Source organism: Marmota monax, unplaced genomic scaffold, assembly GCF_021218885.2.
Source record: "Marmota monax isolate L192 unplaced genomic scaffold, Marmota_monax_Labrador192_F-V1.1 WCK01_AAM20220418_F8-fsc00254, whole genome shotgun sequence".
NCBI classification, from domain to species: domain Eukaryota; kingdom Metazoa; phylum Chordata; class Mammalia; order Rodentia; family Sciuridae; genus Marmota; species Marmota monax.
In genome coordinates this window covers 1,717,371-1,730,620 of record NW_026694584.1, presented here as the reverse complement: position 1 = coordinate 1,730,620, position 13,250 = coordinate 1,717,371, and the positions used below count along the sequence as shown (strand labels likewise).

Sequence of the window (13,250 nt, the reverse complement as noted above, 5' to 3'; positions counted from 1 at the left end):
CAGGCAGGTGGCTGAGGCAGTGTTGGGACGTTGTTGTTGTTGTTGAGGATGACATATAATTCACAATTTCTTGGAACCAAGGGATATCTTACAAAGTCCCAGGCTGATGAGAATGTTGCCAAAGCTACAGATACCATTCGTTCCCTCTTATGGAGGAAGCGGCAGGTCAGGATGACATCAGGCTGATCAGCACGACTGAAACACAGGTCCTTTACAGGGAGAACCATCATCCAAGGCACAAAAATCTACAAGGAGTTTTCTTTAGTAGTGATACAAAAGAATATTACATTTTATGGTCTGTACAATGTAATAAACCATCAATAAACCAACAGTGAAAGGAATATATGAAAGAAGACTCCACCCAAATATAGTGAAAGCATAAGGGATCTTTTTTCCAGACAGGACAGATTTTCTAATAGTGAATGTGGCAGGTGTTCTGCCTAAATGCCAAAGGCTCAGAGGAGCTCTAATTCAAGTGCCTGAGGCTGGCAGCAAGGGCAAAGGAGACTGAAAAAGGGCTTCTCAGCTGGGTGTGATGGAGGCCGAGGCCGGAGGATCGCAAGTTCAAGGCCAGCCTCAGCAACTTAGTGAGACCCTGTCTCAGAATTAAAAAAAAAAATAAAGAGAGCTGGGGGTGTAGCTCAGTGATAGAGCACCCCTGGAATCAATCAATCCCTAGTACTGCCAAAAAAGAAAAAAAAAATCTCTGCTTGGTTGCTCAGGGTCTCCTCCATGCCTTGGGCCAGCCACCTGCTGGCCTTCCTCAAGGGAAATCAGAGGCCCCTGGCTCCCGGCACTTTGCATATGCCTTTGCAATCACGCTGAATAACTTGAAGAAGGAGAAAAAAAAAAAAGCACTTTCTCCATCTACCTACAGGGTCTTGGTGAGTCAGTCGACAAGTGTGTGACAGGGGTCCCCACCCAGAGAGGGCTCCCTGCAGCATCGATGGGTGAGTGGGAGGTTCTGCAGCAATGCAAATCTGGGGGGTGGAGGTTGTGTTCAGTGAAAACCAAGCAACAGAACTAAACCTGGGGGGTGGAGGTAGCCAGAGGCTTGGTGGGGCACACCCAGGGCAGGACAGACAGCAGCCAGAGGGGACTAGACACTCACTACACCCTACCATGGCTTGGGTGGATGAACACGCAGTCTGGCCACTCGTTGGGGTGGCGAGAGGGATGGGGGCAGCGGAGGGACGGGGACAGTGGGCCTCACAAGAGTTCATACTGCTTGAGGTGCATCCTCTGGATGATGTCACGGCAGTCGTTGAAGACCCTGCGGATGTTCTCTGTGTCCACGGCGCAGGTGAAGTGCGGGTAGCAGTAGTGCTTGCCATCCCCAGTGGCTGTGCTGATCCTCTGCAAGAGAGAGCCAGGGCTGAGGGCCGGGTGGGTCCATGCACTTGGGGGGCGGGTCGGGAGCACCTGGCAGGAGGTACCTGGACAACTTGCAGCTTACCTCTGCCCACAGGTGATCCCTGCTGAGCTGGAGAGACAGCACACAGGTGCTGGCCAGCCTCAGGAGAGGCAGGCTAAGGTTTCCAGAAATGGGCACCTAAGCATGGTGTGCTGGAACACGCATCACGTTCTCCTCTGTCCTGTCTACTGCTCACGGTGCAACCCAGGGACTGGCCTTAGCTGACGTAGTTTTAATAAGCTTATTAAACATCTGGTGTGACTGGCGGTCCAGCAGTGGGCAACGCACTGGTCACCGGGACTCCTGCTCCCAGATGGTCTTCAGCACTTGCTGAGGGTGCCCTGGGCTGGCAGTGGAATGTCTCCTGGCAGTCTAGGAGCACAGCACCCTGTTGTCCAGTAACTTGGGGGATGCAGGTTAAAGATCCCTGATCATGATGCCTGAGGAGGTCCTAGAGTGACAGGCGCATGCACACTCTGAAGCTGCATGGGTGAGAAATGGGCTGTGGCTGAATCTTAAGTCTGAACCGGCACAACTGATGTGCTCCCAAGAAGAGATTCGGACACAGACACAGGGAGTCCACAATGAGGAGGAGGTGGCCGGCTGCAAGCCAGGCAGAGAGGCCTCAGGAGGAAGCAGGGGGACTTCAAAGCTCTGGCCTCCAGCAGTGTTTGGAGACCTGCTGTTCAGGCTCTGGCAGCCCAGGACTGCTGGGACTCCTCGGGAATCCCTGCGCCTCCTGCCCCTCCCCTATCTTAATGAAAGGATCTGCAGGCTCTGTGACTCCTCCAGTGGGTGGGTGGGTGGGGTGGGGTTAGACTAAATTTGAGCACAAGTCTGGCTTCTCTTGACCTTTTTTTTGTTTTTTTTAATGTGCCGGGAGTGGAACTAGTGCCTTACCAATGAGCTACACCCACAGCCCCTATTTTTCATTTTTAAACTTGGGAACACCAAAACCAAGGAAGTTGTGTGTGTTTGTGTCTGTGTGTGCATGTGGGCAGTACTGGGGATTGAATCCACTCTGCCTCTGGGCCACATCCCCAGCCTTTTTAAACAATTTTTACTTTGAGACAGGGTCTGCCTAAGTTGCTGAGGCTGGCCTCCCACGTGCCATCTGCCTGCCTGTCTCCCCAGCCACCTGGATGACAGGTGTGCACCACCACATCTAGCTGGTTAAATATCCTTTGTGCTCTAAAGCACCAGGTGAGCTATGGGTGCACACAGCATAAGTGCACCGAGAACAAATCAAAAGAAGGCTGTTTTCTGTAACCACCAGACTAGCTGGTCCTGTCCCAGGGCAATAAAAAAACTGGGGTAAGGAGACATTACAAAGGTTGTTGCAACTTGCAGATCTCGCACAGTTCTCCTTGCAGCACACCTCCTTTGATCACTGGCTTTCACTAAGCACGAGGGTGGTAACTGGTCAAGGAGAACTGGCAGTCCCCGGCTCTCTGCAGGCCTGGGGCCCTCTCTTAGGAGACGGTGGTCAAGGTGAAGGAAGGCTCAGGGGAGCTGGTGAAGCACCAGGCAGTCACCTAGGAGGCAGGAAGACTGCCATGGTGCTGGGGTGCCAGGATGCAGCTGTCCACCCCACAGTCACCATCTTAGCTGGACCACTGGGAGGCCAGTCCAGCTCTGACTTGGCGCTCCCAGCTGGTTTCCAGTCTGAGGGACAGGATTGTTCCCAGTGACGGGCAGGACCCTGGGGGACACCTGCCTCTCCCACTCCTGGCTCCCCCAGCTCCAAGTTCTTCCTGCCTGTAGAGATGGTTCCACCTGACCCTATGGGAGGAAGGGCCTTGTCGGAGACTCACCCTGGTGGTCAGTACCCTCCTTAGGCAATGACTGTAAAGTGCATCTAAGGAGGATGCTCACTGGGCGCACAGCTGGCTCTCAAAGTGGACTTCCTGCCACTAAGCCCCTTGCTCCTCTGCCCTTCCCAGAGGACTTCTAGTAGGACTAGAAGTTTATGGTTCATTGGGCCTTAGAACCTAAGGCTGCCAGTCGAAGCTGATTTTTTTTGGGCGGGGGGAACAAGTACTGGGAATTGAACTCAGGGGCACTCAACCACTGAGCCACATCCCAAGCCCTATTTCGAATTTTTTTTTCGAGACAGGGTCTTCACTGAGTTGCTTAGTGCCTCACTTTTGCTGAGGTCAGCTTTGAACTCATGATCCTCCTGCCTCAGCCTCCTGAGTCATTGGGATTTCAGGCGTGAGCCACTGCACCCGGCTAGGTTTTTTCCCTTTCCAAGGAAGGAAAGGTTTGTCCAGACAAGGTCTGAATGCCCCTTATTTGGGGGATGGCGTAGTTTGTCTTTGGCACTGTGGATAGAACACAGAGCCTGCTAGGCCCATGCTCTGCCCCTGAGCATCAACCCTGCCATTTAAAATGTTTTTTAAAATTCTGAGACAGGGTCTCACTAAGTTCCTGAGGCTGGCCTCGAGCATGCCGCACTCCTGCCTCTGCCTCCCAAGTAGCTGAATTACAAGTGTGTACCACCCCACCTGGCTTTTATAACCTTCATCTCAATGCCCGACATTTTCATACTTAATTAACATTTAATTCTGATTAGAGTAGTGTTTCATGGGGCACTTTCTAATGTGTCTTATATTTTGAGGTCTTACAAGGTGCTCCTCAAACAAAGAATCCCTGGATCTGCTAGGAACTGAATTCTCTTATTGAAGATGTTTCCAGAATGTCCCCGTGTAGGGAGGCTCTGGGAATCTGACCACCAAACACCTGCTGTGGATTCAGAGCAGCAGCAGGCCCCAGATTTATGTACTTGCAGAAGGTTTTCTGGTACCGCCTGTTCACTTCCTGGAGAACTCTTCATCTCTCCGGGCATGGATTTCTTACGATCCTTACTTTCTAAATCAGTGTAGGGCTCAAAAGGCAACCTGCCCTTGGGGTGTGATGGCAAGGGGGGCAGGCAGGAGAGCTGAACCATGGCCCAAGGGCCACTCCTGCGCTGGCTGGGCTAAGAAACTGACTTGTCCAAGAGACAAGGTCCACTGCACCTGTCATGTGCACCTGCAGTCTCACCAGGAACATGCCCTTGGCATTCCTTGTGAGTCACTAGTTCCAAGCCAGGGAAAACTCACAGCCAGCTGTAGGTTATTCAAGAGAGAGAGAGAAAAAAATGTAGACATATATACATAGAAACAGCAAATTCGGCAAAAATTTTATCAATCTGGGGTCAATTTGCATAGAGTAGATGGGAATTATTTGCATTTTTTCCATGTTTTATGTAAATCTGCAAGGATCTCAAAGAGTTGAAGATGAAGAAAAAAGAAAATATCTTAATTTGAGCGGGTCCATTTTTATGTTAAATTTTTCCTGTTATTGCTTTTGGAAGTGAGGTACCAAAGTATGAGAGCTGGAGTCGCAGCCTGTGCAGGAGAGTTCTGTTCTTTTCAGAAAGCACAAGTGAGTACTGTGTTACCCTGGTGAGAAACCTGACCTCTCTGATTCTCAGTGTGTGCCGCCGTGAAGGGAGCGAACACACCTTCTCTCGTGGCTCATGATTTTTGGGAAGACTCAGTGAGATCATGAAAGGCTAAGGAATCTGTGAATTATAAGGAACAACGTAACTTAGAAAATACTGCTTACCAAAAACAAGTCCCGGATAAAGAACTTGGCTCTTGTGACTTTGGGGTCTTCTCCTGCATCTGGTGTCGCTGCGGAAATTAAGAATGGAGATTTAAGTGGTGAAAGAGACAAGTGTGTGGAAACAAAGGAGGAATGGAGCTGGGCTGCCCTGGTTACCGCGTCCACCACGCCAACAGAAGGCTCTTTCCTTCTCCCCCAGATCATTGACATGTCGTTCTTGGGCCTCTGACAAGGCATTCTTTGGCAGGGCTGTGGCCTGAAAGTGTGTGTCCCTCCCAAGTTCTCTCAAAGCTCAAAAGGTCGGTCCTTTGGAAGGCCATTAGGTCAGGTGGGCTCAAGACCCAGGGAGGTTGGGCACACCTTCCACTGTGTGAGGATGCAGTCAGAGGTACCATCTGTGAAGCAGAGACCCCAAATCTGCTGCTTCCCAGCCTCCAGTACAGGGAGCAAGAAATTCCTGATGTTTATAAACCACACAGTCTCAGGTATCTTGTCATAGCAGCCAAAATGGGCTGAGGGAGGTAGATACTCTCCACTCAGATAAAACGGGCGCACCTCCGTGCATGCTGACCACAGCTCCAGAGCCGGCTCTGCCCGCAGGCCTGCTCGGACAGGAAGACTGGCAGCCCTGGGCCTTCTGGGGCGAGGGTTGGCACTGGCTGCTGGTGTGACTGCAGCTGGCTTCCATCAGCCCTGCTCTGAGGGGTGGAGGGAGGGGGGCTACAGCGGGCACTCTGGCCCCAGGTCCTCCTGAAACGGTCTGTGGTCCTGGGACTGGTCCCACATTTTCTGCACTCGGGATATCTGTTCTCCTGCGACTCGGGCTGCACAGGTGGGCTCACCACTCTGCCTTCTCTACTGAGGGTCCGTGAGGACATGGCCACTCTCCTGGGAGTGGGATGGCAGGCCTGCTCTCCAGACCAGCCAGGCTTGGCTGGAGGGAGGGCTGGGCAGGCCATGTCGGTGTAGCAGGCAGAGAGGGCAGCACCCCCTGCTCTCAGCCCAGCTGTGTGGGGCATCACTGAGAGCTTCCAATCCCACGTGACCCTAGGCACTGGGGATGTAGCATGGAGGAGCACTGCCCAGCTGGTTGGATGCGCAGAAGGAAACCCTCCCTATGTCTGTGGCCCTCGTGCGCCTGCAGACACTCTATTCCTTCTCATGGCCACAGTTGAGGCCGAGGAGGAGGACGCGAGCCAGGCCACCATCGGGTGCACGGATGCCAGGGACAAGTGGGTGCCCTGGGAGGTCCAGGGGGATGTGACGCAGTGCCCAGGTGTGGCTGTCACTGGGCCTGAGCCACTGGCCCTGTCCATCCCCTGGCTGGGGCGGGTTGGCCCTGGCTTGCAATGCAGTTAAGCCAGTGGCCACGGTGCCCCTTAGAGCGAGCGTAAGTGTGGTGGTGGTGGGGATTAAAGGAAGATGGCTTGGCAGAATTTCAGAGAATGTTCTGGAAGGATACAGGAGGCCAGGGAAGAAGCTGTGGCAGTCTCTGAGACAAGGAGAGTGAGGACCTGGACCGAGGACGTGAGGGCAGAAGGAAGGAAGAAGCTGATGTGGAGGTGGCTCTACAGAGCTCGGCCACCTCCGAGATCCGGGAGGCCAGGGCTGGAGGTGGGTGGCACCAGGAGAGGTGAAGGCCTAGCTGGCTGGGAGGGGGGCAAGGCCAGCAGTACGGGGCACCAGCAGCCCCGTGGGTCCCCTGAGGCAGGCAGCCTGGCCCGCTGTGAGCTTTAGCAAGGAGAGGAGGAATGCCCCGCAGGCCAAGGTCCCAGGCCACTTCCAGGGCTGTTCACCCTGCAAGGAACCCTCGAGCTCCTGCCCTTGGCCAGCACATCCAGGGTGGTTCAGGTCTTGCTCTGACTGTGCTAGTCAGGGGCTCTGCCATTATGGGGAAGAGAAAATTGAACACAAAGAGCAGGAAAGTTAATTACAAATCCCAAATTTCCTTCCCCTCTTCACTGATGATAGAAAATAAATCCCCCAAACCTGAGCTGGTCTGCAGGAGAGTCCCTTTCATTTGGCTTCATCTAATTTGGGCTTCAGATGTTGAGAAATGATGTCATTCTGCCTGTGACAAATCACCCGGGTGCTTGCTGACCCTGAAGCACAGTGACCAGCCCTTCCTAGTGACCTTCCTGCCTGGATGCTCAGCCCTGCCAGCTCAGGTGGACGGATGGTCCCCCCAGGGGAACTCGATGGGCGTAGCCAAGGGCAGCACAGGGAGGCTGGCAGAGCCGGCTGTGGACCAGGGTTCAAGGAGTGTGCTGCCCACACAGGCCCCCGGTGTGTGGCCTTGAGCAAGCTGCCACCTCTGTCAGCCTTACATTCCGTGGTAAAATAATAGGAAGCACCACCTCAGCTCCCAGGAAGGAGGAAGGCTCCCAGCCACACAGACCCCAAGAGGGGCCCAGAGGCAGAACTTACTCAGCCAGTGACACATTCATACCCCCCCACAATGGTCCTTTCTTCTTTTTGTTGGGGGCGGGTACTGGAGATTGAACTCAGGAGCACTCAACCACCGAGCCACACCCCCAGCCCTATTTTGTATTTTATTTAAAGACAGGGTCTCACTGAGTTGCTTAGGGCCTCGCCATTGCTGAGGCTGGCTTTGAACTTGTGATCCTCCCGCCTCAGCCTCCCAAGCCACTGGGATAACAGGCTGCACCACTGCCCAATGGCCCTTCCCTGTGTTGCACGGGAGTGTGAACCATTTACAAGTGGATCCTAAGCCAGACACTGTAATACAGGTCAAGCGTCCTGAGATGCCCCAAACCTGAAGCTTTTTGAGCATCAACATGACACAAGTGGAGTATTACACATCTGACCTCAAGTGACAGTAACAGCCAGAACACAGGTGTGCTACAAACCTGCAACCTCACCTCAATCCACGGTGTAAGGTGGACATGAAGCAATGAGTTCCACGGTCAGACCCGGGCCCATCTCATTATGGAGGTGCAAACATCCCCAAATCATAAAGCCCCTGTGGTCTGAAGCACCTCTGTCCTGTCCCTGGGTAAGGGTGCTGAGCCTGTGTGCCAGCACTTCAGATGGCGCTAGAGGAGAGGGCTGATGGGGACTGGTGGACGTCTTAGTTCAGGAGGTGTTTGAATGACTGGACCAGAGAAGTCGTCACTCTTCCGTCCAAGGACCTGCTGGAGCCTTACCATCTTCGGGGACGGTGTAGTTGGCGTACTCTGGGAAATAGTCTTCGATCTTCGATTTCCCCGCTAGGACTTTTTCTGCCAGCATGTCCTGTTTGTTCAGGAACAGGATGATGGAGATGGTCCGCAGCCACCTGGAGAGCAAGAGACACAGACTTCACCTGTGCTGGGTGAGAAAGCTCCGGACAGGGCTGTCGCTCAGAGACAGAGCGCTCGCCCGGCACAGGCCAGCCCTGGGGTCACCCCAACATTAAAAAACATTTTGTCTTCCTGGAAATGTACAGGACTCATTTTTTTAAAATTTACTTATTAATTTTTTTGGTACTGGAGTTTGAACCTGGGACACTTGACCACTGAGCCACATCCCCAGTCCCTTTTTTATTTTGAGACAGGGTCTTGTTAAGTTGCCCAGGCTGGCCTGGAACTCGCAATCCTCCTGCCTCAGTCTCCTGAGTCGCTGGGATGACAGGGGTGTGCCACCGTGCCCAGTGATGTTCAGGAGCTACAACTGTTTGGTACACCAGTACCTCCTTCCATCTGCAAGCCATGATAAACACTGGGAGTTAGTGGAGCAGTTCAGCATTTTCGAATTCAGCTTCACTAGGGACATAAATCTACTGGTACCAAAGCCAAGATTCATTCATTAAACAGAGACAGTAGGATTTCTGAGGTGTAATTTACTAATAAAGGGTCAGAAGACTCACACTGGAAGAATCGTTAACAACAGCAACAACAATATATCACGACTCATTAGCTCAAGGCAGAACCTGATGTGCCCCTCACTGGGTCTCCTCTACACCCAGCCTCTGGAGCAGTGGCCTTCCTGGGGCCAGGATGTCCATCAGATCTGACTCCCTGCATCTCTACCACCAGCTCAGTACAGGGCGGGGACATCTGGAGGGGTCTGTTCTCTCCGCCTCATGAAACAGGAACTGAGAACTGGCTCACAAAGAGTCTAGCAAAGCAAGGAATCAGTACCGCCTTGGGGGCCCTTGCTTCCGAGCCGGCTAGTCAGCCCACAGTCATCTATTCTAAACTAAAGCACAGGCCAGGCATGTGGTGCAGCCCGCAACCCCCACCACTTGGGAGGCTGAGGCCTGAGGATTCAAATTTGGGGCAAGGCTCAGCTATTCATCTAGACCCTATCTTGGAATAAAATTTTTTTTAAAAGGCCTGGGGATATAGCTCAGTGGTAAAGCACCCCTCCACCCCCAGGAGGGGGGGCAGTCCCCAGGACCACACACACACACACACACACACACACACACAACAAAATCCCCAACCACTTCCACCACAAATGGAAATGGTGTATAGCTTCTTCCAGTTATAAACTACATAAGCTTTATAAAAAGGTCATTTTGAGAGTATTTTTCTATTATCTTAGATTAGCCTTAATTAAGATAATAACTTATCATCTTAAATTACAGAAAAATATTCAGAAAAAACTCAAATGTAATTACACCAGAGAAAATTACTATTAAACTGATCATGTTTTTACACCCAGGTTTTTCTTCTACTCTCACATATATTTATAAAATAAGAACATTTTTTTCAAAACCACTTATTTTTGTTGTCTAGGGTGCTGAGGGGGGCACCCTGTGCATGCCTGGCCAGTGCTCTGTCTCTCCGCTGGTCCTGTGCCTGCTCAAACTGCAGCATTGTGTCCTTCCTCCCGGGGGTGAGCAGCGGTGAACTTACAGCCACTCCAAAGCAGAGGCAGGGTTGGCATTTAGTGGCCCGATTTCTTTCCCATTAACTTCTTAGACCACAAAACTGAAGACAGTGTTGGACGCTTGATAGGGATACTTTTCCAATGATCCAAGCCTTTTGCAGGGCTAACTTATATTCCCTGGGCTCCTTGGAGACACATCTCAATGCCATGTGAGTAAGCAGTGCCTGTGTGCTGGCACCTCAGCCACAATCACCTCGGCCACTCTGCAGTTGGTAGAATCAGCCTGGCTGCGGCTGTGGTTTTGAGATGCAAGGGCTCTTAGAGACCCTCAGTTACCTGTAGGTGCCTTTTTTTTTAACTGGGGATCGAACCCAGGGGTGCTCTACCACTAACTACACCCCCAGCTCGTTTTATTTATTTTGAGACAGAGTCTCCCTAAGTTGCTGAGCCTGGCCTCGAACTTGCCATCATCCTCCTGCCTCAGCCTCCTGAGCCACTGAGATTACCATCACCACACCCTGCAAGTGGCCAGCAAATGTTCTAAGCTGGATTCCTAAAATTTAAGCATAGAACAAGATCAATTTTAAACCCCAGATGTAATCTCAGGATTTCAAAACAGGTCTGAAATGTCTTGACAAAGCACATTCTGTTTCATTAGAGCACTTCCCTCATCGTCCACACACTAGGTGGGCGAGGGAGGCCCTTCTTATGATGGCTCAGGGTCCATCAGTGAGGACAGAGTATGTTTCTGGGGGAACAAACATGAACGCATTCTTCATAAGAGAAGACATGCAGTCCCGTGTGAGACTGCGTGGCCCCCGCGTGACCTGTTGTTCCAGATGCTTTCAAACAGGTCCAGGGACTCTCGGAGCCGGTTGGTGTTGTTGTCCTCCCGGATCACCATGTTGTAGCTGCTGCAGGCCGCCACGTAGATGATGGCTGTGACGTCTACATGGGGAACAGAGGAAAGGGAAGCCTGTGGTCAGACAGAGGCAGTGGCCGTGGGGTCAGGGTCAAGCACGCGCCTGGTAGCAGCTCAGGCCAGGGGCACGGCCGTCCACTGACCACTGCAGGCGTGGTGTGTCTGGTGTCAGTGCACACCTCACGGGTTGCCCCAAAGAGAGGTCACTTTGGGATGCTTAAGTTCTTTGTGAGATTTGTGTTTCAAGAAGAAGCACAATGATCTGATAAAAAATGCTGCAGTTTGGCTGGGCACATCGGTGCCCGCCTGCCCCAGAGGCTCTGGAGGCTGAGGCAGGAGGATGGCAAGTTCAAAGCCAGCCTCAGCAACTTAGGGAGGCCCTAAGCAACTCAGTGAGGCCCTGTCTGTAAATAAAATATAAAAGAGGGCTGGGGATGGGGCTCAGTGGTTGAGTGCCCCTGAGTTCAATCCCTGGTACCAAAAAAAAAAAAAAAAGCAGTAGTTTGCATCCTAGGTAGGGGAGGATATCCCAATCAACAGCAGTCACACCCGGGCTTGCTGAGCTGGCCCTCTACCGGGTCCTGAGGGTGCATGAAAATCACCGTTGAAACACTGGATCCATTTCCTTCTCTCGTCCCTCTGGCCACCGACGTCGAACATGCTGTGGGGAGCAAGGGGAGACTGTTGGGGCAGCAGGAACCCGGGCGTGCCCACCTTCCTCCTCTGCTGTCAGAATGTCCCTGTTCAACGCTGCATCTGCCTCATCAGGGCCACGCGTGGGGCTGCCAGCTCTGTCCCTCCTCTGTGGCCCTGCACAGTGGAGGCTCAGGGAGGGCTCAGATAGGCAGCAGCCTGCAGTGTGCAGGGGCACACAGTAGGTGCCTTATAAATGCAGTGGTTTCTAGTTCACACCACATCCTGCGCAGACTTTGGGGCCTCTCTGAGTACGTGCCAAGTGCCCACCCAGGGCAGCTCAGGTGACCTGTCCTGGCTCTCAGACATGGTATCTCTCCTCCCCTGGACAAGGGAGAAAGGCTCCCTGCCCTCCCAGCTGTGTCTATGTCCCTCTGGGACACTGCAGGCCTCTTCCTGGGCCTGCAGTGGGTCTGGTCCCCTCCTGCATCAGTCCAGATCCCTGGGCTGCCCAGGTCTCCCTCGGGGGCCTCCCCTGCAGCTCTCCAGGCAGCATCCGCCCCTCCCCAGCATCTCTCCTGCAGCACCCCTCCTCCACACCCCCCAGGCTCCTGGCTAAGCCAGACTTGGGCTTTGGGACCACGCAGTCTGTACCAGCTGGCCCAGCAGGCTCATCAGCCATCCTACAGATTTTAACCTGCTTTGCCTTAGCACGTGCCAAGCTGCTTGATGAGCAGCCAAGCCGCAGAGCAGAACACTGTTCAGCAAACCCTGCTGCAGTGGGACGTCTCCTTGTTAGTAAGTCCCCATGCCCGGGACCTGCTGCGGTGTGGGTCACTCCATAACTGTACAGCTCTGACCACAGCGTGGACCTAGCCGGGCTTTATCCAGGCCACACGGCCTGACCATGTCCTGCTGGGTTCTCAAGAAACGCAGAGGAAGTACACATGCCTGCCCGTGGAAAGTTCTGGGCCTCGTGGGAGTCCCGCTCAGGGCCCTCACTACTGACTCGCCACGGAGGTGATGTGGGCAGGGGACAGGAGCATGTTCTCAAGTGCTGAGCCGCACAGCAGATGTAGCAGAAGCTCCAAGGAGCCCGTGCGCTGGGATTTGAAGGCTGCTTTGATGGATCTGTAGGGTTTGCTTAGCCAGGCAGCATCCAGGGCTTGGAGGACTGGGTGAGCGAAGGCACTGTGGCAGGGGAGCTGGGTGAACTTTGAGGACAGTGACCTGGTACAACCTGGTGAGGCAGAAGACTGGCCAGGCCTATCCGGATGGTCTGGGTGGGAAATATGGGGGGACTAGGATGGGCAGTGCAAAGGGCTTTGTGGATGGAGAATCAACTGAGGGTCTCAAGGGAGGAAAACAAAGAAATAGGTTCATTCAGTGAAGTTTGTGCATGGACAGCCGGAAGAGCCCCCCCCGGGGTGTGGACAGGGGGAAAAGCCCCCAATGGGGGTGGACAGGGGGAAGAGCCCCCCCACCCCAGGAGGGCAGACAGGGGGAAGAGTGGACAGGGAGAAGTGCCCTTCAGGGGAATGGACAGGGGGAAGAGCCCCTCCCCCCAGGGGTGTGGACAGTGGGAAGAACCTCCAAGGGGGGTGAACAGGGGGAAGTGCCCTTCAGGGGAGTGGACAGGGGGAAGAGCCCCCGCAGGGGGGAGGACAGGGGGAAGAGCCCCTCAGCAGGATGGACAGCAGAAAGTGTCCTCCCAGTCAGGGGGACAGGGGGAAATGCTCCTCAGGGGGTGGTACAAAAGAGATTGCTGGCTTCAGTTCTCAAACTCCTGATTTAATCCAAGGGCCAGTCAAACCTGTGACCAGGGTGAAATGT

General features: G+C 53.5%; 1 protein-coding gene across 3 annotated transcripts in view; it reads right to left on the bottom strand.

Annotated features, from left to right (window-relative positions):
- Window positions 1–246: 246 nt before the first annotated feature.
- Gnal (G protein subunit alpha L) overlaps window positions 247–13,250 on the bottom strand; it is a 120,004-nt gene continuing 107,000 nt past the window's right edge. For all 3 annotated transcript variants that reach the window (XM_046421417.2, XM_046421418.2, XM_058571851.1), the window contains 5 exons: window positions 11,387–11,445; window positions 10,690–10,810; window positions 8,194–8,324; window positions 5,027–5,094; window positions 247–1,356 (listed from right to left, as the gene is read on the bottom strand). In XM_046421417.2, the coding sequence (XP_046277373.1) occupies window positions 1,210–1,356; window positions 5,027–5,094; window positions 8,194–8,324; window positions 10,690–10,810; window positions 11,387–11,445 (526 nt within the window). In that variant the 3' untranslated portion in view covers window positions 247–1,209. The remainder of the gene's footprint in view (window positions 1,357–5,026; window positions 5,095–8,193; window positions 8,325–10,689; window positions 10,811–11,386; window positions 11,446–13,250) is intronic.